This window comes from Dendrobates tinctorius, unplaced genomic scaffold, assembly GCF_039654945.1.
Source record: "Dendrobates tinctorius isolate UK_male_01 unplaced genomic scaffold, ASM3965494v1 ptg000104l, whole genome shotgun sequence".
NCBI lineage: Eukaryota > Metazoa > Chordata > Amphibia > Anura > Dendrobatidae > Dendrobates > Dendrobates tinctorius.
Genome location: NW_027361772.1, coordinates 11,437,011 through 11,461,555, shown reverse-complemented (window position 1 = coordinate 11,461,555; position 24,545 = coordinate 11,437,011). Strand labels below are relative to the sequence as shown.

General features: G+C 43.5%; 1 protein-coding gene across 5 annotated transcripts in view; it reads left to right on the top strand.

Moving 5' to 3' along the window:
- Positions 1-11,327, top strand: part of LOC141100335 (uncharacterized) — a 98,286-nt gene extending 86,959 nt beyond the window's left edge. For 4 of the 5 annotated variants that reach the window (XM_073588735.1, XM_073588737.1, XM_073588734.1 and 1 more), the window contains exon 6: positions 8,166-11,327. In XM_073588735.1, coding sequence (XP_073444836.1) covers positions 8,166-8,485 — 320 coding nt within the window. In that variant the 3' untranslated portion in view covers positions 8,486-11,327. Of the gene's footprint in view, positions 1-1,510; positions 8,124-8,165 lie in introns of those variants that run through there. The other variant, XM_073588738.1, reaches the window with a different exon arrangement.
- The last annotated feature ends 13,218 nt before the right edge of the window (positions 11,328-24,545 follow it).

The window sequence follows — 24,545 nt, the reverse complement described above, 5'->3', positions numbered from 1 at the left end:
AATTGAGGGTTTTGTAAGTTTAGCATTTCAAAAGGATATGTTTACATAGATATATGCCAAGGCAAGATGAATTTACAGATGCTCACTGTGGCTTTTGGGTTAAAATATGGTAGTAGTGAGCAAGAGTTCTGAAAATGAGAACACAGTTGAATTCAATAGATACTTTGATGAAGACTGAATAGCTCTTCTTGTAGACCTTTTAGCTCAAGAGGATTCTATCTATAGTGCCTAAACAATGACAATTGTTTGATAAGATACAAATTTCTCTATCGGTATACAATAGCAACACGTGTAATTGGCAGTCACAATTTTTGTCCGCTCAATATTGCAGCAGATGGGAAAGACTGCATGTGTTCGGCAAGGGAAAAGAAAAATAAACCCTCAAGAGACACTTTGGGCAGTGGTATACATCATCTGAAACAAAAATATTTGTTATATTGAAATCCAACTATGTGATCACTCTGTCAACAGGGAAAGTTGGATATACATGGTTGGCCAGTTCTGCCAAAATCAGCAAGTTAAGACAAGAAAAAAATTAATTTATAAGTCCATGGCAAGCTAAAAGGGAACCCTGTCAGCAGTTTTGGGCGATATAAGATACAGCCATCACCTTTCAGGGCTCATATACAGCATTCTATAATGCTGGGTATAAGCCCCCAACCCAACCTGGAAGAACTGAAAAATAAGTTTTACTAAACTCACCTGCAGGGTGGTCTAGTCCCATGGGTGTCGCTGGTCTTGGTCCGGCGCCTCCCATGTTCTTGCGATGCCATTCTCCTGCTTTCTTCTTGTGGATGACGTTGCCCTGCATCATCCACACAGGCTCCCCGGCATCGCGCTCCTGCGGGGCGTACTTCTCTTCCCTGTTGAGGGCAGAGCAAAGTACAAGTGTGCAGGTGTCGGGGCTCTTTGACCCTTTCTGGCACCTGTGCACTGCAGTAACTTGCTCTGCCCTCAACAGGGCAGATAAGTACGCCTGGCAGCAGCATGATGCCGGGAAGCCTGTGTGGATGACGCAGGGTAGCATCATCCACACGAAGCAATCAGGAGGGTGGCGATCATAAGGGAGGCTCCAGACCAGGACCAGCGACACCCCTCGGACCGGACCATGCCATAGGTGAGTTTAATAAAACTATTTTTCAGTTCTTACAGGTCAGGTTGAGGGCTTATATACAGCATTATAAAATGCTATATATAAGCCCTAAAAGGTGATGGCCGTATCTTATCGGCCAAAACATCTGACAGGTTCTCTTTAACTGTAAGATGAACAGATGAGAATAAAACAGGATAATACATTGAAGTGCAGAGGAAAGGTACCTTTACCAGTAATGTCCTACTCAATTGAGTAATTTCTGCTTACTCCCTGCTGAATTAAGAAGTTGACACTTTTTTGTGATATAGTCCATTTGACTTAATGTACAGAAAGATGGAAAAATCTTACTGTTGAATAAGTACAACTTGAACCAATGCCAAATGCTTACAGTGTGCATCTCTACATTTTGCTCTTTAGAAGAAATCTTGGAGCACTTCTACAATTTGAAATAAAGACATGACACCGCTGAAGCTACTGTGTTGCATTGTACATGAGGTACACTGTATGCTTTTCAACACTGCTTATTGAGATCTGAGCTATCATTTTATTGCATGCTGCTCCATGCTACTTTGAATCATTGTCCCAATTAGGATTTCTTTTCCCCATACCTTACCTTAAAAAGGAACCGGTCAATCGATTCATGCTGTCTAAACCATGAGCAGCATGAATGAGTGCCTGGCTGCACTATTGAAGCCAAGTATGTTTTTCCTCAGAAATGCTCTGGTGTTTCAGAGAAAACAGTTTGAAAATCTGGAAGGTGACTAGTCCAGGACCATGCTCACCCAGTTTCTCACCGCTCCAGCTGATTGACATGTCTCTACCTATGTGCATACATATGAGAGACCTATCAACTAAAGTGATTTGGGGATAAGTCAACCAGGGGTGGTGCCGGACTAGTCGTCTCTCTCTACAGTCCATGGCCGATTTGCCAACTCTGTTTTCTCCAAACTGTTGTAGCATTTCAGAGAAAAACATACCTGGCTGTAATTGTGCAGCCAGGCTCTGATTCATGCTGCCATTGGTTCAGGCAGCATGAATCAAGAGACAGGTTTCCTTTAAATTCCTTCAAACACTACCATCCAAGCCATAGATTCAATCTTATAATCAAGGTCATAATTTCATTCAGCACCTTGTAATCCTTTCTTCAACTTTCCTTCAGTCGAACAGTAAAGCATTTTTTGTTTATTTATGCATACTTTTGCTGCAATCTTAACCCATTTTATTACATACCTTGGTTAAAACGCTTGATTTACAGAGGTAGCATGCTACTTTTACCACTCTGTTACATTAATATCTAATACCATTCTTACTGTCTATTCCTATTAATCCTTGCACTACCACCCTAACTCATTGACCCCCACAATTCCATTGGTTTCCTTCCCTATCATGTTTGTAAACACCTTTGACGTTCACATTTCACAGGCACAATTCATAGGCTAAATAATGCTTTTTAGATGAGGTTTGGTCTGTAAGCAAATGTTTATGTGACACTTAACTATATGGTACTTGTAGGAATTGTTCATAAAAATGAGTCCACAATAGATTTAATGTGTTTAATTACTTTTACTCAGTATTGGAGTTTTATAGAAAGCAGTAGCTTCATTCATGTATGATTAATAGTGGTGTGTGCATGCTCATTTCATGGTAAATGTATAGCATATAATATCTAAACCAACCCCACAAAATAAGATTATCCAGTATCAGTCGGCTTCCCTTTGGGGGTCTCCTAAACCTTGAAAAGAAGTTGTGTTAAATCAAAGAATGTGCAGGATATATATATATGTATTCCCCTTATAACCAATTCAGAAAACAGTATTTTAAATTTCTTGAATTGTGACTTTAAATCCCAGCCTAATAGAGGGTATTGTGCTCAAAACCTCATATGAGCCAGGGTTTGAAACCATAATATGGAAAAGAAAATTTGCAACTATACAGCTGTAATACTTATAATAGCCTCTACAAGAACACACACTTGGTGAATGTCATGATAAAGCTGAACTCTACTATATACGGTTATAATGCTATAGATGGCCACATACCAAGTCACCATCTAGCCCATGTTTACACTTTGCCTAATGCAAGTCTATCCACATTTGCAATCTGGTGTAAACTACCCACTAGGATATAAAAGTTACTGTATTGTTCAGATTACATAAAGATAAGATATAACTGTCCACAAGCCATATATACAAGTGCTTCTCACTAAATTAGAATATCATCAAAAAGTTAATTTCAGTTCTTCAGTACAAAAAGTGAAACTCATTATATAGAGTCATTACACACAGTGATCTATTTCAAGTGTTTATTTCTGTTAATGCTGATTATGGCTTGCAGCCAATGAAAACCCAAGTCATTATCTCCGTAAATTAGAATACTTTATAACACCAGCTTAAAAAATGATTTTAAATCCAAAATGTTGGCCTACTGAAATGCATGTTCAGAAAATGCCCTCAATACTTAGTTGGGGCTTTTTTTGCATCAATGAAGCGTGGCATGGAGGTGATGAGCTTGTGGCACTGCTGAGGTGTTATGGAAGCCCAGGTTGCTTTGATAGCAGCCTTCACCTCGTCTGCATTGTTGGGTCTGGTGTCTCTCATCTTCCTCTTGACAATACTCCATAGATTCTCTATGGACTTAAAATCAGGCGAGTTTGCTGGCCAATCAAGCACAGTGATACTGTTGTTTTTAAACCAGGTATTGGTACTTTTGGCAGTGTGAACAGGTGCCAAGTCCTGCTGGAGTACAAAATGTCTGTAACGAATGGAAGCGGAGACAGAGAGGGTGAAGTTCATATTCGTTTTTATTTTTAAAGTGGAACCTCGGGACCACAGTCCGGGGGGCTCTGAAGGGGGACTGACTAGTGAGCCCCGGGTACCCGTAGTAAAGCCCCTCAAACAGGGCCAGAATGGAATACCCAGAGGACACAGATTCTACCTCCAGTTAGACCCCAAACACGTGGCAGCTGTCCCAGCGGGACCAAAAGGGATAAACAGTAGTTGCAGCAGAGTCCATAATGAGACGGGTACTGGATCCGGGTGGTTGGTAAGGAGTCGGTTCCAGTGACCTCCACACAGTCCTTGGACTCGGATGGCTGTTGGCAGAACGGGATGGCTTTCGCCCAGATGGTTGCATATATAACCAGGAAGCACAGGATACTGATACTCTGTGGAGACAGCATTAGACAATGCACAGAGACTGCAGACGCAGCGCAGACAGGTTAGCATAAGAACCGGATGTAGCAATGATTGATACTCGTTGCTCCGGCGCTCTCCCTATGGAGGAGAGGCCAGAAATAGCAGCCAGTGTGCTGCCATTGGATAATTGCATTTTTTGAAAAATGCACGCTGTCCCTTTAAGAAGGCAGAGCACACGGGCGGGCCCTAATAGCTCTAGTTGCAGATCTGCCGACAGGACACCAGGAGGTGGAGGCAGGGGAGCGACCTGAATGCTGAGCAGTAGCATGAGACACAGAGGAGGCAGGCTGCTGCCTAAGGACAGAGTGCAAGGCACAAGGTGCATGCCCAGAATGGGGAGCAGCGGCAGACCTGGATGCAGCGCCAGGACGGGGACCAGGTGTAACAGTAGCAGATCTGGGCGCCGCGCCAGGACATGGACCGGGTGTAACAATTTCCATCTCCATAAAGCTTGTCGACAACGGGAAGCATAATGTGCTCTAAAATTTCCTGGTAGATCGCTGCACTGACTTTGGTCTTGTTAAAACACAGTAGACCTACACCAGCAGATGATATGGCTCGCCAAACCTTCACTGATTGTGGAAACTTCACACTAGACCTCCAGCAGCTTGGATTGTGTGCCTCTCCACTCTTCCTTGGCCCAGGTCAGACACTTCTGAGGTTTACTGGTCATAAATGGCTTGACACAAGGAATGTAGCCCATGTCCTGGATGTCTGTGTGGTGGCTCTTGAAGCAATGACTCCAGCAGCAGTCCACTCCTTGTGAATCCCCCCTTATGGCCTTTTCTTAATCCTTTCAAGGCTGTGGTTATCCCGGTTGATCGTGCACCTTTTTCTACCACACTTTTTCCTTCCACTCACCTTTAATATGGTTGGATACAGCACTCTGTGGACAGCCAGCTTCTTTAGCAATGACCTTTTGTGGCTTACCCTCCTTGTGGAGTGTGTCAATGACTGCCTACTGGACATTTGTCAAGTCAGCAGTCTTCCCCCATGATTGTGGAGCCTACTGAAACAGACTAAGGGACCTTTTTAAATGCTTAGGAAGCCTTTGCAGGTGTTTTTTGTTAATTCTAATTTAATGAGATAATGACTTTGGGGTTTTGATTGGCTATAAGCCATAATCATCAACATTAACAGAAATAAACGCTTGAAATGGATCACACTAATGACTCTATATAACACGAGTTTTACTTTTTGTATTCAATAACTGAAATAAATTAACTTTTTGATGATAATTTAGTGAGAAGCACTTGTGTTTGATTGGGTCAGACCCTTTCTTCTCAGCTCAGAAAATCCCTTCACCAAAACTTGCTTTCCTCATCTCACGATACCATCTAGACTTTGCAGATAGTGTCTTTTTTGTCAATTTTACAATCAAAAGGTTCATACAGCAAGATCTCTTTAATAAGACAAAAAAGCTATATACAAAAAGAACTTGAAAGCCTAACCTAAAGCTGATTCTTTATACCTACATTGAGTGCAATACTGCCATACAAGTAAAGGATTGTGGATGTTGGCAATATTAAAAAAATATGTAATCAGAAAATGACCTATTGTTTAAAGTAAACATCTTAAATATTTTATTTTACATTTTTGGATGACTTTTTTCTTTTTAATTATATCTATATTTAAGAAAAAAAAAATCAGAAATGTTCGCACTGGTCACTAAGCCTAAACTAGAGACACATTTTCTTTTCTGTACAAAAGACTTTTCAGCAGTATCATTAAAGTCAGGATTACAATGAAAGATGGCACCTCCATATGCTGTTCATCTTTCTTAGCCAAAGATGATGTTGACATCAAAGTTAAGAGGAGGATCAGTGGCCGTGGATCTGGAGGAGACTGATAAGGCCAATTAGGGCCCTGAAGGATAGCCCATATACATGACATTAGTAGATATGGTGGACAGTAGATATGGATTGTGCCTTGTGCAGAGCTTGCTTTCTTTTTGCCTCAAAGATTTCTCGAGTCTTCAGCTGCACATGCTCCTAAGGCAGTCTGTAACATGTCTTCAGCCCCGCTCCGAATGCTCACTGTCCCTGAAAAAGTTCTCCTTACAGCAGTCGTTTTGACAAATCAGCTATCTGGCATTCTGACCACATGTCTCGCCCACCTGGCTTGGGCTTTCAGCAGATGAGTGTAAACACTGCAGAGCGCAGCTTGTCCAGGATTGCCATGTGGGGAACACTGTCTTGCCACTTGACGTGGAGAATTCTGTGTAGATAACTCAGGTGAGAGCGACTGGCATGCCGATGGTGGTAAAACTGAGTCTCCCCTCCAGATACAGCATTCACAATTACCCAGATCAGAGCATGCGTAGAAAGCTCTCTAAAAGTCAATGGCCACGATTCATCAAGACAAGCCAAGAGAGGGCGTGCTGGAGTCAGACACCACTAATACATTATGATGCATTCCTCTTATTGAAATATCCGCAACTGTCACATGGCATGCGCCTCTTTGCACCCTGCCAGAAATCTTACTCTCATCAGAGACCAGAGTGAGCTTTCTCATGTAAGGAACATCACAGCTCATCATGAATGAGACGAGCTGTGGCAACATGTCCCCCGTCCTGCCCAACTGGGCAAAAAGGTGTGAAAAAGCCAAATCTCCACATTGTCCAAAAAAATGTCCTTGTTTAAATGCTTACGAGTAAAAGCTTTGATGAAACGGATTAAATGAATGAAGGAATGAGTGTCAATTGGTACACATGTCCATATGGCTGCTACACAGAACAGGAAGAAGGAGCCTAAAATTGAGCTTAGTGATCAGTGTGAAAATCACAAGATTTAACTTTTTCTTAATATAGATAGTGATATATTTAAAAAAAGTTTAAAATACTAATACATAAAAAACTTAGTTTAAAAAAATAGTTCATTCTCTGCCTGAAATGAACAATCATTGCTCATTCAGAGCAATTTACATAGAGCAATCAACAGAACCGTAACTGAATGATCATGGTTGGGATCAACTGCATGCAGTTTCATTATTGTTAGCAGCACATACCTGGTTGCTAAAAAAAAAAAAATAAAAAAAAATGTGCTGATAATTTAATGTCCACATAAAATATCTAAATGAAATGCCAGTCAAGCATTTGCCCATTCGAACTGCAGACATAGTCACACATAGCAGTGGTCAGAAATGAACATTCGCCTGCTTTATCATTGATTTCAGATAGCACATTCTGGTTTTACACGAGTCAGACAAGTAATAAGAAAAAAATATTCAATGGTAATTATCCTAACAATCAATTGCTCATTTTGTCCAGTGGTGCATTCAGATTTCTCATTCCAAAATTAGATAGGCAGTTATCTATGGGTCTAAGGTAGTCCTAAAATATCTTCACCAGAGATTTTTGTCATTTTATTTCTTCAGTTTTACAGAGATTTATTTTCACTTGGGGCTGTTACATCAACATAACGTTTTTTTCTCTAGTCAAAGCCTGTGAAATAAACTAACCTGCTGTGCCTGGGAACAAACAGAAAGAGGGAATGTTGTTCAATGCCATTCACAGAACCATTAAAGAACATGATGTACAAAAGAAAAAGGGCAAGACTAAAAATGGCAGTGCGCCAAAAATAGAGTCACTCTTGGCTTTGACTGCCACTATCCAATCAGTGGTCTATGGGGACAGAATATAATAAGGCAGATTTATGATTCTGCATTGTACAAGACTTTTAGAATGTATAAACACTACTGACAAAGTCAAGTGATATTACTTGGCTTTACAGATCAAGGATAAAGGTATTCTATTAAAAGAAAAGTTGACATTGTGCCATTGCCCAAAACCATTTGGTGGCTCAACTTAAACATTAAAAACCTACCATATACACACATGAAGGTGGTAATATTTCAGTTTTCCCTGCCCCTTTTTCTAGGTGAACCTTTCCCATTTGCTACAACTTCAGATGGGTTATATACAATCTACGAAACCGAGCGTGGACCTCAACAGCGCAGCTCAAGAGGGGCAGAACTGGGGCTGGTGGAGCAGATCATCGGAAGAACACTGTTACTGGCGGCCTCAGAAGTGGGAATAAAGGGAGGTGATGGGGGTGCAGAATTGGGAAAGTGGGCAGAACTGTTGTCCCCAATGGATGAACAACGAGCTAGTATCACCTCTGTCACCAGTTTTTCTCCTGAAGGTGATGTTTCTCCACAAGGTGACTGGACAGTTGTTGAGGTAGAAACTTTCCATTAAGTAAAGATCAATCTATACAGGCAATTGGATTGAATGTGAAATGCAAGGTTTCTACTTGTGCAGTTATGCTAAATGTGTCGGACAGTGGCTCCACCAATATGACACACTGCAACAAGTGTGAGTCTTTAAGGTAACTGTGGTGGTTTGGCCCCACCCTACTGAACATTTTTCTGACACTATGGCTCCACCCTTTTTTCTAAGTGAGACTGTGCGCCTTACCAGGCAATACATTTCCGGAGTAAGACAGTGGCTTATCCCATGCAGAAGCATTTTCCTGTGTGACAGTGGATCTACACATACTAGGTAGATGGTTTGACCCATGCCCCAATGAGAGGAATGTATATGGCAGTGGCTCTACTTCTGAGCGGCAATGTATGAGAAATACAGAAGCAAACTGTATGCATTAGGCCACGTTCACCCATTCGGTATTTGATCAATATTGTACATAGAATGTTAGAGTTAGAACGGACCTCCAGGGTTATCGTGTCCAACCCCGTTTAATGCAAGATTCAATAAACCATCTCAGACACCTGTCCAGCCTCTGAAGACTTCCATTGAAGAACTCACACCCTCTTGTGGCAGCCTGTTCCACTCATCGATCACCCAGTCAAAAAGTTTTTTTCCAATATCTTATCTGTAACTTCTCCCTTTCATTCCATTGCTTCTTGTGTTTCCATGTGCAAATGAGAATAAGGATAATCCCGCTACACTGTGACATCCTTTCAGCTATTTACAGACAGCTATTAAGTGTCCTTTTAGCCTTCTTTTTCACAAGCTAAACATTCCTAGATCCTTTAACCGTTCCTCGCATCACATACTTTGCAAACAGTCCGCTCATCTTGCTAATTTTTCAATGTCTTTTTAAAATGTGGTGCCAAGAACTGGACACAGTATTCCAGATGAGGTCTGACCAAAGAGAAGTAGAGGGCAATAATGACTTCACGTGATCTAGACTGTATGCTTTACTTAATACATCCTAGAACTGCATTTGCCTTTTTTGCTGTTGCATCACAATGTTGACTCGTGCAGTCTGTGATCTTTTAGTATATTCAAGTCTTTCACACGTGTTGTTGCTTAGTTCTATTCCTCCCATGTAATTTTTGGTTTTCATGCCCAGATGTAGAATCTTACAATTCTCCCTGTTAAATACCATTCTATTAGTCACTGCCCATAGTTCAAGCTTATCTAGAGCCTTCCGCATCCTTTTTTGTCTTCTCTAGTGGTAGCTATCCCTCCTAGATTTGCATCAGTTGTAAGCCAAAACCAGGAATGGGTGAAAAATACAGAAGCAATGCACATGATTCTAATGTACTTTTCCACTCCTGTTTTTGGCTTACAAATGCGGATGTTAAATACTGACCAAATACTGAATGTGCGAGCGTGGCCGTAATGTGCAATATGAGTTTGACAATTTCTTAAGATCTCATGGATCATCGTTGTGAACAAGGACTATTTTTTTCATATTAAAGCTTGGGACCATCCATTTGAGTAATGTAAATTAGTGTAATGAATTTTATATTGGCAAGTACTGATATATTAGATAAAAGATTACACAGTAAAAAGAGGTGGTTTCTTTAGTAAACCAATATTTTTTTAGTACTGTCTTATTCATTAGAGAGAATCCATGTTTCAAAGATTTATTTTAGGAACTGCAGGTGACCATTTTCAGCCTGAATATGCCCAGATTACCAACAGCTATAACTCCAGACATCCCTACACACGAATAATCAATAGAAGAGTGCATGTGTCCTCAATAAGGTGGCATAAGCAGCAGTCAGATATTGCTAATGAACTGATCTCCCTTAGATATGCCATTTGTACTGGGACTGTGATGTGGGAGCGACACAACCAAGAACTGCAGAGGTCATGTTTTGCTGTGGCTTTCAAATTGCCTATTAAACAATTCTTTGACTTTGCAAAGGGAACAGCTGTTTCACCCGTAAAGTTATGTGGGAAATTTTTATAGGTGAAGAATTTTGTGGGTGAAAAAGTTATTCCCAAAATTAAACAATTGTTTAATTGGCAATGTGAAAATCTCAGTTGCATCTGAGCACTGGGCTTCATGGACGGCGTAACGAAAAAAAAGAATTAGACATCTTTAAATTTTACATGGCCGACCCCTATATCTGTTGCCAGTGAAGATTCAGGATTCCACCATAGACTTTAGACGATGTGCCTGTCCTAATATTTATCAAAACGTGTATGTCACCTATAAACCTATGTAGAATTTATTCACATCAAAGCTTACAATATAACCCTAATGTAGACAAGTTAGCCCTTCTGAATGTTAAATTACAAGGGGTAATTACAAAGCCAAGAAAGCCAAACACCTGAAGAACCTTAATTAATGGGGTAGTCGGTATGAGCAGCTTAGAGCTATGCAGTCTCCTTACATCCTAATATCGGGCAGGGCATGCTTTCCTCAAGTGACTGTTCTGGTGAGTAGAAGAGCCTTTGTATTAGAAGAACTATAAAGCTCAGCACAATTTCTGCTGCAATACATTCAGCTATCAGTGGTCTGTTCTGAGTCTACACCGCGATCACTATATTTACACAGCGATAACGTTACATTTGAATAAGTACAATGCTCAGGACAGTGGCGTTATAAATCTGTCAAAATCACTAACAGTAGCTTGTCAGGAGCTGAGAGATAGAGATGAGTAGATAACTGCTGTATAGAAATCAATGGGCTTAAGAGAGGTGGCTGGTATTTTAGGATTTAACCCCTCTACTAGAATGTAATTAATGCACACTCGGCTATGGTCTGGGCAGGTACTGGTGTCCGAGCTCCATGGAAACCAGCTGTACAATATGTAAAATAAAAGCACTTATTGCAGGAGAATGACAAGACTACAAACGTGCTTATTTTCATGCTAATTAAAACAATTTAATAACGGGAATACCTCTAACTGTAATCTTTCTAAACCATCTGCTCTTAGCAAAGTCCCTACATTAACCACAATCTTCTAGGGTAAAGACATCTGAAAACCGTTACATTAGAAGATCAACATAAGCCTCCGCACAGGTCAGAAGTTCAGTGTGCTTAAGGTGCATTTACACTGAAACATTATTGTGATATTAATCACAACAATCTTGCAGTGGAAAAAAGGCTGCCGGTCAACACACTCATTCATTGGGTGAAATGATTTCTAAGCAGGCTTAAAGATTTAACTTGTTTAGCACCATATCAACCTTTGCAAACAGGAAGAGAACAATAGAAGCCTATGCTCATTAAAAATTCAGCAGTCTGATTGACTTAAAAAAAAAAAAAAGAACTTTCATCAGTAAGGGCCCCGTCACACATAGCAATCTCGCTAGCGAGATCGCTGCTGAGTCACAAGTTTTGTGACACAACAGCAATCTCACCAGCGAGATCGCTGTGTGTGACAGCGATCAGCGACCGGCCCCCCTGCCGGTATCGCTGATCGCTCTTGGAAAGCCCTGGACATTTCTTTGATCGCTGGTCTCCCGCTGGCCAGCATGCATCGCTGCGTGTGACAGGCAGGAAACCAGCGAGCAGCTGGTAACTAAGGTACACATCGGGTATCTAAGGGACGTGTGTCACTTAGAAACCCGATGTGTACCTTCGTTACCAGCTCCCCGCATCAGCGCGCTGGTAACTAAAGTACACAACGACGCCGCTGATCGCTGGTGAAGCTGTCTGTTTGACAGCTCACCAGCAATCATGTAGCGACCCACCAGCGATACTGACACGTTCATATCGTTGTCAGGATCGCTGGTGAGTCGCTGTGTGACGGGGCCTTTAGTGTGCTGGTGGTCGGTTTGTGTACCTTAGGACACACTATGTAATATGCATATAAAACCTGCAGACATTTATCTGACCTAGTCTGAATCACCCAATCTTAAAGCCAGCTAATTCCATATGAAAGCCTAGATTTTTAAAAGGTGTTTGTGAACTTTAGATGTGTATTAATATTGAGAGTAACTGAAGCACCAGCATCAGTGGGAAAACAACAATGTTAATAATTCGGGAACAAGGCCAAAGTGATGAAAAACAAATACAATCAAGTAAATCACAGAGGTAACCTCCTCCGCAAGCATACCCAGGCGCCGGCTGCTGATCAGAAGCCCAGACAGACCCCTGCAGAGATGGCATCTTGTCTATTCTTCTCCAGCTGGGCATCACTCTTATTATCGCTTAGCCCCCTCTATCAGAAGCAGCAGTCTGATAACCGGCTAAAGCAAGCATCCATGCTTGAACCGTCGTCATACAATAATTCTATATGCAACAAAGGTCTTACATCAGCACAAGAACATAAGACTGTACAACATATCGATATAGAACAATAAATCAGCACAACACATCTACATAGAAGTACTATACAATGTTAACATGTTTTAAGAGTAAATTTTACTCCTGTATACAACTCTACTATACAGAAAAGTAATCCAACCTCACAATAAGTTTACACAAAGACAATACAAAATCTCTACATATCTTTATATAGTGAGAAAACAACCTCACTACAGGGACTACATAGGAGGGAAACAAAGCTTCATATCATGTCTACATTTCTGGTGGTCTAGTGGTTAGGATTCAGCATTCATTCATATTAACATATGAGGAGACAAAACTTCACATCACATATACAGCCCTGGTGGTCAAGTGGTCAGGATTCAGTCTTCTCTCACATCTAAACTGGAGTACAAAACAACCTTACTAAATAACTTACATTAGGACAATGCAACATCACTACATTTTTATACAAGACACTACAAACTCATTACAAAGTCTAGATAAGAGCGCAATAAAACCTCATAATGAATCCATTCAAAAGAAGATACACCTTCTCCCAACCTTTACATAATGGAACAATACAGCATCAATATCTGGCTCGGGGAAATAATAGAATTAGACTTACCGGTAATTCGGTTTCTAGAAACCTTCCACGACAGCATAGGAGGTTGTCTCCACGCCCTAATGGGGGACAGGAAGTACGAGAGGTTAAAAGGTCCCACCCGCCTCCCTCTCACCAGTGACTTATAACTGATTACCATAGCACCGGTTACCTTAAGATTCTCAGAGTTTTGTCCAAGAATGCAGGGAGGGAAATAGTGGTGTTGTGGAAGGTTTCTAGAAACCGAATTACCGGTAAGTCTATTTCTATTTCCTCTAGCAACCTTCCACGACAGCATAGGAGGCATAACAACCTATACTGCACTGGGGGGGGGGGGGACAACGGCCTGAAGAACTTTTCGGCCAAAGACTAGATCCCTGTTGGACACAAGGTCCAACCTGTAGTGTTTAGTGAAAATATGTAAGGAGGACCAGGTTGCTGCCTTACAAATCTGCTCCGAAGATGCGCCTGCCCTCTCAGCCCATGAAGTAGAGGTAGATCGTATTAAATGTGCTTTGATCCCCGTAGGGGGAGCGATGTTCTGCGCCAGGTATGCTTCGGAGATGGCTTTCTTAATCCAATTGGCAATGGTGTTTTTTGCTACCTTCTTTCCCTTGTTTAGACCAGAAGTATGGATAAATAGGTTGTGATCAATTCTATAGGGTTTGGTACACTCTTAGTAGAGAATTATGCGCCTCACGTCCAGCGTATAAAACACCTTTTCCTTAGGGTTTGCTGGGTTTTGACAAAAGGAGGGAAGAATGATTTCCTGCGATCTATGGAAATCAGACACAACCTTTGGTAGGAACGATGGATCAAGGGAAAGAACTATGGAATCGTCCCTAATGGTTAGGTAGGGATCCCTGATTGAGAGAGCTTGGAGCTCTCCTATTCGCCTTGCTGAGGTTATCGCTATAAGGAAGGCCACTTTACAGGAGAGCAGCTGAGAAGTACAGGATGGCAGGGGCTCAAAGGGTGATTGAGTGAGTCCCGTAAGTACCACATGCAAGTCCCAAGGTGGAATGGCGACTAGCCTTTTTGGATGTAGCCTAGTGACTGATGTGATAAATCTTTTTATCCACCTGTGGTTGGCCAAGTCACAGTCGAACATGGAACTTAATGCTGATATCTGAACTTTAAGCGTGCTGGGTTTTAGACCTAGCTTACCCCCCTCTGTAGGAAATCCAGGATATGGGAAATGTTAGGGTTTTCTGGGTCAGGCAAATCTGGCAGACACCATGAGGAAAACTTTTTCCATATTTTGTTATAAATAGCAATGGTGACCGGTTTCCGAGATTTCTGGAGGGTTTTTATTACTGCCTCTGATAGCCCCCTGGCCCTCATCTTCCAGGGGTAGGAGGAATGGCCCGTCTACCTGTAGCTCCATAATTAGAGTACCAGCTCCTCTTTGGCCATAGCGGGGCTACTAGGATGGTTTGGGTCCGATTCTCTCGGATTTTCCTCAGGGTTGCGGCAAGGATTGGAACTGGCGGGAATGCATACGCCAGACGAAATCTCCACCTGTGGGCGAAGGCATCTACCCCCAGGGATGTCTCTGGGGTTCAGGAAGAAGTAGTTTCTCACTCGGGCATTTTCTCTTGAGGCCAGTAGATCCACCTCTAGAAGACCCCACCTGTTGACCAGCCTCTGAAAGACTCTTTGGTTTAGGCTCCACTCTCCAGGCTGGATGCATTTTCTGCTCAAGAAATCTGCTTGAAGATTGGAGGTACCCTTTAGGTGGACTGCCGTTAGAGAACGGAGGTGTCTTTCGGCCCAGCAAAATATTCGACCAGAAAGGCCCTCTAGGCTGCTGGATCTCGTGCCGCCTTGGTGTCTGAGATGGGCCACTGTTGCTACATTTTCCGAATAGACTCTGATATGATGGCCCTGGACTAGGTGTCTTGCTGCCAGAAGAGCTTCCTCCACGGCCTTCAGCTCCCTGAAGTTTGAGGATTTTGCACTCATTTTCTGGCTCCACAACCCCTGGAATGGTTGTCGGGACACCACAGCTCCCCAGCCTTTTTTGCTGGCATCTGATGTTACCGTGACCAGAGGAATCTGGGACCAGTTGATTCCCTTGCACAGATTCTTGCGGTCCATCCACCATACTAGTGAAGCTTTCACCTTTCCTGGGGTCTGGACTCTTTTGTTCAGGCAGGTAAGATCCCCGTTCCAGCTCCCCAAGATGTGGGACTGGAGTATTCTGGAGTGGGCCTGTGCCCAAGGCACTGACTGGATGCAGGAGGTCATTGACCCTAGTATAGACATGGCTGACCTGAGGGTTGGGGACCTTTGTTCCCTGAAAGCTGAGATCCTTGATATTATGGACCTCTGATGTTCCTCTGGGAGGAAGGTCATTTGTTGTCTTGAATCTAGGAGGACTCCTAAGAATTTTATCTCCTGGGACGGCTGGATCTGTGACACTTTTATATTCGGGATCCACCCCAATGATTGAAGAATACTCAGGGCTTGAGTCACATGGCTTTCCAGGATCTGGTAGGAGGCTCCTATTATCAGCAGGTCGTCCAGGTAGGGCACAATGCATATGCCCTGCCCACTGATGTGGGACACAGCTTCTGCCATAATCTTGGAAAATACTCGAGGGGCAGAGGATATCCCAAAGGGAAGCACGTTGTACTGATAGTGCATGACTTCTGTAACCTGGCGGATCACAAACCTGATACCTCCTGTGAGAAGGATGTATGGGGATGTGAAAATAGGCATCCTTTAAGTCTATGGTTGCCATGAAGTGAGATGGCCCTATCAGAGGAATGGCGGTCTTCACCGACTCCATCTTGAATCTGTGATATACGATGTGTCGGTTGAGGCCCTTCAGATTTATTATTATTCTTGCCTCTCCTGTGGGTTTTCTCACTAGGAACAGTCTGGAATAATGCACTCTTCCCCGTTCCTCCACAGGGACTGGAGAGATGGCATTTGATTGGAGCAGGATGCCAGTTTTTAGTGCTGGGGACTCCCGAGGTGGTAGGGAGGTAACTCATACCCCACAGGGGGGAAGGATTCGAGTTCTAGCAGCAGGCCCTCCCTGATCATGCTGAGGACCCAGGGGCTGTTGGAAATCATCTGCCAAGAGTGAATAAACCTCGAAAGCCTTCCCCCCACCGGGGTCGAGTCATTGTTTTTCTTGTGGCTGTTGCTGCTGGGGGACCAGGATGTTCCTGCCTCTCCCCTTAGCATAACTTCATCTTCCCGTCTTTCCCTTGCCCCTCGGCTGGGATGGCCGATTCTGGGGGGCTCGAAAAAGCCGCTTTTTTGTGGTCCTCTGCTCAGGAAGCACCTTCTTATCTGTGGCCTTTACAAGAATTTCATCTAAGGCCGGGCCAAAGACATGTTCACCCTTGAAGGGTAAGGAGCAGAGTTTAACCTTGGAAGTCACATCCCCACTCCACGTTTTAAGCCAAAGGGCCCGTCTTGCAGAATTGGACTGGACCATGGCTCTGGCAGAGGTGCGGATCATCTCCATTGATGCATCGGCCAAGAAGCCTGTAGCTCTCTGTAGTATGGGAAGGGAGTTAAGGAGGTCACCTCTTGAGGTTCCCCGGGAAATATGACTCTCTAGTTCCTCTATCCATTGGAAGAGAGACCTAGAGACACATGTGGACGCTATTCCTGATTTTAGGGAGAAGGCAGAAGTTTCCCAGGCTTTTCTTAGGAGGCTTTCTGCCTTACGGTCCATCGGGTCTCTAAGCTGGGACACGTCATCAAATGGAAGGACCGTCTTTTTCACCACTCTCCCCACCTGGACATCAACCTTCGGGATGTCTCAATTAAACTCCTCTCCTTCCAGGGGGAATCTATGCCTGAGCTCCGACGGGGCTGAGTAGCGCTTCTCTAGGTACTCCCATTCCTGAGAGATCATGTGTACTATGCTCTTATGAACTGGGAAACCTGTTTGTCTGGGTCCCTCAAATCTTCTGAACATGCGGTCCTGTGCTGACTGAGTAACTGGTTCGTCCTCTAGGCCCATGGTGGCCCGCACAGCACTGACCAGCTCCTCCACATATTCCGCAAAAAGGAGGTATCTCCTAGTTTCGGCTGATTTGGAAGTTCCCGGTTGTTCCCAACTCGGAGTCTGAATTATATGACCTCTCTGATTCGGATTCCGAGTCCTCTATTTGTATTTTCCATTTTTTTGGGGATGGGGAGCCTACAATCGGAGGAGGTGGTGGGGGACAGGGCAGCCAGAGAGGTCTGGACCTGATGAGTAACCAGGCTGCGGATTTCGTCAAGCCTGACAGTTTTTTCACCCAATTGGAGGGAAGTTTTGAACTGCATATGGCACATTTGGCTGACTTGCTGGTGGTATTGGTGCTTTTGTGGGCAGACATTTCTCCCTATAAAAAAGGGGGAGAAGCATTTTGAGGACCTCTATCCCTGGACCGCACCACTAGGACCCACCCCAGGTAACTCACTGTGGCTGGGGCAGCGCTGGGCTCTGCAGACGCAGGGCAGGAAGAATCGTCCATGCTGACAGAGGATTTATTCTTACCTGTCGGCGTCTTCCAGCGGGTTAATAAGGGGTTAACCCCGCCCTCAGCGCAGTTTCTCATTTTTCCCCCTCCTCCTCCCTGGGTCCTGGAGCAGGCACAGCGGGTGCTGGTGAGCTCCACGCGCCGGCAGCTGAATGGGGGCCGCCCTGATAGGAAGTCGTCAGACATACCCCGGAAGTGACCGCGCGTGACGTCACTGCTGGGTCACCGCACAGCGCGCAGCAGGAGACCGGAGAGCTGCGGGAGGCCTCCGGTCGGGGATCACTGGCCCGCTTTACTCCCCCTGGGAGAGCGCAGGTGGGCCAGGAATGGTCCCGAATTCTAAGAAGGGAGCAGGCAGCGCCACCGACCACCACTGCCCGGCTTGGGATACCAGGTACGCTGCAGCAGCCGGCCACACAGCATGCCGAACCTCTCCATGCCCCATGGGGGACAGGAAAGACACTGGTGAGGGAGGCAGGTGGGACCTTTTAACCTCTCGTACTTCCTGTCCCCAATTAGGGCGTGGAGACAACCTCCTACGCTGTCGTGGAAGGTTGCTAGAGAAATTATAACCAAATTGCTATTTAACAACCCACTAATAAGCCTAACACCCAAACCCATTTCCTAAAAAATAGGATGGGTAACACTACGCATGATCAATGAACATACCAATCCCATAGGCATTAAACTATGAGCATATTCAAATAGTGTCAGACCAAGAAAATCTAATATATAAAGCTCAAGTGTATGTATGTATATATGTATGTACTGTATGTATGTATATATATCCGGGATTGGCATCCGCACCGTCGCAGCTATAGTCACAAAATTTGGCAGTCACACGTCTGGACCCCGAGAGCGTCCTAGGCTATGTTGTGAGGCGAAATTTTAACCCCGCGCGTTCCAATTCACCAATTTTTCCCCTATCTACATAATGGGGAAAGTGTTTGTATCAAGCCCCGCCCCTCATTATGATGTCATAATGGTTGCCATGGCGACGCTGATGTCATCATAGGTTGCAAGTCCCGCCACTCATTATGATGTCATAATGGTTGACTATGGGATGGAGGATGTGTGATGGGTATATGGGCACTGGACTATGGGATGGAGGATATGTATGACAGGTATATGGGCACGGGACTATGGGATGGCGGATAGGTATGATGGGTATATGGGCACAGGACTATGGGATGGAGGATATGTATGATGGGTATATGGGCATGAGACTGAGATGAAGGATGTGTGATGGGTATATGGGCACTCGACTATGGGATGGCGAATATGTATGATGGGTATATGGGCATGGGACTATGGGATGGAGAATATGTATGATGGGTATATGGGCATGGGACTATGGGATGAAGGATGTGTGATGGGTATATGGGCACTCGACTATGGGATGGAGGATAGGTATGTTGGGTATATGGGCACGGGACCATGGGATGGAGGATAATTATAATTTGTTATAACTATCCACAGTTAGTTACTATGCCTGGGCAGCGCTGGGCTCTTCAGCTAGTATAAAATAATTTTTATTGTTACAAAAAACACACAATTTATACAGACATGATTAAATTTGTTGGTGCCTCAAACCAGACAAAAAAAAAAAAGGAGTAGAATAAAATAGGACTGACAGCCGAAATACTCAGGAGGCAAGGCTTATCACTTCACATACCTGGTACATGGAGCTCTTCAAATATTACACAAAAATATGTTACATGTGCTGAAGGAGATTAACAACATGCGGTAAATTACTGCAACAATTAATAGTTAATAAAGTGCACATGCATAACAAGGTGCACAGATAATATCCACATCTCCACCTCAACAAGTCTAAATAGACTACCCAGAGTATGCCCTGTTTCACTAACCCTAAATTGGAGTGGACAGGACGCTCGGGTAAGGCTCAGTAGCCAGAACAAGGTGAAAAAAACAAATTCAAATACCCATACCTGAAACGGCAGTCCCCGTTCAGTAAGATGTCAAGTGACAAACTATTCCTCCAGGAGGGAATGAAGAAGGGCTAGCTGTTTGAATGTAAAGTTATGACTAGTGATGAGCGAGTATACTCAGTGCTCGGGTTTTTCCGAGCATGCTTGGGTGTCCTCCAAGTATTTTGGCGTGCTCGGAGATTTAGTTTCTGTCTTATCTGCATGATTTGCGGCTGCTGGACAGGCTGAATACACGTGTGGATTGCCTGTTAGGAAATTCACACATGTATTCAGGATGTCCAGCAGCCGCAAATCAAGCAACTGCGGCAACAAAAACTTAAATCTCCGAGCACGTCAAATTACTCGGGGGACACGCGAGCATGCTCAGGAAAACCCAAGCAACGAGTATACTCGCTCCTCACTAGTAATGACATCTCAACAAGGATTGAAAAAAACAAACAAAATTTTTTGGATCTGCAATAGGTTTGCTATTCTCAAAATGATTAAATCAATTACAAAAGAGTTTTTAATCAAGTAATCTAAAAATTATCCCTTTATTTAGGGAGCAGGAACAGATCATTTGTTTTCAAAGTGAGTAAGTAATGGTTTGTCGACAAGCTGTTAAAAAAATGATCCCTATATTGGGAGCGATATTGTGTGTCAAGAGAATACGATTCCCAGCTGCACACTACAACACACAGGATGAGTAGGAGACGTGTGCGAGTGTCTAGCGAAAGCAAGGATATGGCTGGCAGAGTAGGGCCAGTAATGGCAGTCTCAAAAGCAGGAATACTGTATAGCACTATAACTAGCAGCCAGGAGACTGTCATAGGTGGCTCTGGGTCTAAAAATATGATGGGGCAGGCAAGGAGGGGTCTGCTTGTGTAGGACTGCCAGCATTACAGTGTAGCGATACAATGATTTCCAGCCAGGAGATGTGTAGCTGGCGTGACAAAAGAATGCAAGGGATAAAATATGAAAGGGAAAGGCAGAGAGATATCTGGCAGGATATAAGGCCAGCAATGGTAGCTCCAGCAGCAGTAGTACAGTATAGAAGACATGGTGGGCAGGGATTAGATGCCCAACAGCGTGGCCCATCGGCACTGGCGGCAGCAGAAGACAGGAGGCATAGATGATATATTCATTGGCAACATCCTTAGATTAATAAAAAATGGCACTGACCCATGGGTGATTCACTTTGACAAAAAGTAGTCTTTCCATGCTTGATGATAACCTGGTCCACTTGTCCAAGAAAGCCACTGGTCACCTTGAATACTCTTTCAATGCGCTGGAGGAAAGGGTGCTCCGCTCACCATAAACACGTTCATGGTCCTATCTATAGAGTAATGATTCCAGTGAAGGTTTAATATATAAAGCTGAATACTTTATACAGTCGTGCTGGATTTCTCCTACTAGTTACTGATCTCATCATTGTTGGTGCCAGCAGCATTCCTTGCTCCAGCAGGACTCTATAACTGAGGTGAGCCAACTTATTCTCCTTTTATATTTTGTACATTACACCCATAGTAAACTGGAACAATTTTTTACCACTTACAGTTGTGGCCAAAAGTATTGACACCCCTGCAATTTTGTCAGATAATACTCAGTTTCTTCCTGAAAATGATTGCAAACACAAATTCTTTGGTATTATCTTCATTTGTCTTAAATGAAAAAAAAAAAACACAAAAGAGAATGAAGCAAAAAGCAAAACATTGATCATTTCACACAAAACTCCAAAAATGGGCCAGACAAAAGTATTGGTGCCCTCAGCCTAATGTGACATGAAGGTCACATGACTGGTATCACCACAGGTCCTGAAGCAGGATGAAGTGAATGCAGTAATGCTGGGGTAAGGTCCTGACGCTTGGAAGCTATTGGGACACAGTATAGATTATAAACCTATGAAAGTGAGGATGGATGGCCAGATCCCAGAACAAGAGAAGATCCAGAGAGTAGGTTAGTAGTACAGGCCTGAATGCTTCTGCCATTGCTGATGGAACTATAAATACCTCTTAGGCCTGTTTCACACTTCAGGTTTTTGACGTCAGTCAAAATCTGACACTTTAAAAAAAAAAAAAATGGATCCGCCTTTTTTTGGTGAATCCGTTTTTTCCCCATAGACTTGCATTAGCAGCGGATTTTGACTGATATTTGTCCGTCAGATCCGTTTTTTGACGGATCCGTGAAAATTTTAGCGTCTCCCGGGTGGAAGAGATGGACGATGCAACTTTTTTTGCAGCGACGGTCTGCTATTTTATAGTGCTCATGCCAGGCAGATTTCCCCTGCCGAGTATATTAACCCTAAATACCGTTCTGGAAGCGCCGAAAAAAATCTCACTCTCTCTCCAGCGGATCAGTACACAACACGGATCCAGTGACGACCGTTTGACCCACAACGGAAGCGGATCAGTTTTTAACAGCTCTGGCGGATTTGGCCTTCCGTCAACAAACGGAAATGTGAAACAGGCCTTAGGCAAGAGAATTGCAGAACAACAAAAGAAAAGATGCACTTAACACTAGGCAGTGCTTTGCTGAGCAGAAGAGGCAGAGATATGTGAATTGTAAACTCCATCGCGAAGGTAGAAGTCGGGTGGTGCTACGGCCGTGCTCTCTGCATTTTCTCCTCTCTGGTCGCCATCAGCGAAAAGTGAAACCGCAGGCAGCACAGACTTCTTATAGCAGACTAGAGGGGACAAGCAGAGGGCCACCTCTGTGCTTGGTGGCCCTAGTTAGCTGCCTAGTCTGCTTGCCCATAACACCAGCCCTGGTTATAATCACACACAGCTATGCAGTCAGTCATTACATGTCTATCACTGGTAATGCCCCATTTCATCTGGAGTCAGGTTCTTAGGATGATTGTGTCTGGCCCTAAGATTTTAACAGCTCATTCATACAAGAAGTAAAATGTGGTTTTCCCTGGAATAAGACCTCAGATTTCAAAGCCTGCATGCCCATATAAACGGCTTAGAAGGGTTAATTCTGCTGACAAATTCCCTTAGAGAGCCAACACTTAGACCAAAACTATTGACAGCTGTAAAGTTTTACTCACCGAATTGTCCTGCCTATCATGCAATGGCGTTCCGAAAATAAATCGATATAACGATCCCCAGTACCTTAACCTTATCACAGCAGCTGATACATATTACTTTACAGGTTAAAATCGTAATAGACTATCAAAAACAGGAGACAGAGATCCAATCTCAGTTATGTAACATTTTTATGATGCCGAGCTCCAAATTCCTAAGGTTAGACATAGATTTAAAGGGGCACTACAAGTAGCATTTATCACCCATCTACAGCATAGGGCTCAACCACTGAGATCACCACCAAGCCCATGAAAAGTTGTCCTGTCTCCCATGTGACGAGGCTGGCGGTCACACTTGCATTACCTTTACACTGAGTCTATGGGAGTGGTGGTCTCGCTTACGCACTAACAGTCCATCTACTCAAAGGATAGAAAACACCCATTTTCACGATAGGTAGGGGATCCTCCACTTCCCACCTCAGAACATAATGACATGCACACTGGGGACAATTTTATAGACATTATATTTTCAACATGTCTTTAGTACAATGGAAGAGAACAGAGAACCTGAAGAACACACAATGAGATGACGTAGATGCTGCCCACAGCCAGATTGCTAACCAAGACGTTTGGCTGTTGACAAAGCCATAGTGTTTAATGGTGTAGAGAACTGAAAATGATAATCAATTGCTCATACATGAATAATAATGGGACGTATCTATCCAGTCTGTCAGTCTTCACTGCCATGCTGTTATTCTATTCCTGTAGCAACAATTACAAGGTTACTGATCATCTGCGGTAACTTCAGTCTATGGAATAACTTTCTGATTTTAGTTTCTACACAGACCTTTATTTTAGCTAGAGATAGGACAATTCCCCTGACAATGCAGCAGCCAAGCTGATCTGAGATCTGACAAGGCGACAATTGATCAGGAAGACACCTGTCCTAATATTTTTCACTTTTGAGCCAAAAAGGACCCAAGCAAAACGCTTCAATTATAGTGGCGCTATCTAGTAAAAACACTAAGACTAGTGATGAGCGGCAAGTTTGGATAAGGCGTTATCTGAGCATGATGTTGTGCCGAGCGTCTTCGGCGTGCTCAAAAAATTGTTTCGCGTCCCCACGGCTGCATGTCTCAAGGCTTTTAGACAGCTGCAACACATGAAGGGATTACCTAATAAATAGTCAACCCATGCATGTGTTACAGGTGTCAAAATGCTGTGAGACATGCAGACGCAGTGACTCGAACCTATCTTTCGAGCACGCCGAAGACACACTTAGCACTTGAGCATGCTCGGACGTCTTATCCAAACACGTTTGCTCATCACATAGACCTGGATGCATCAAGCCTAAAGTCATGGCCAAAAGTTTTGAGAATGACACAAATATTATATTTTCACATTATCTGCTGCCCTCTGGTTTTTATGTCTGTTTGTCAGATGTTTTTATCACATACAGAAATATAATTGCAATCATATTATGAGTAACAAAAGGTTATATTGACAGTTAGAATGAGTTAATGCAGCAAGTCAATATTTGCAGTGTTGACCCTTCTTCTTCAGGACCTCAGCAATTCTCCCTGGCATGCTCTCAATCAACTTCTGGATCAAATCCTGACTGATAGCAGTCCATTCTTGCAAAATCTATGCTTTTATTTTGTCTGAATTTGAAGGTTTTTGTTTGTCCACCCATCTCTTGATGATTGACCACAAGTTCTCAATGGGATTAAGATCTGGGGAGTTTCCAGGCCA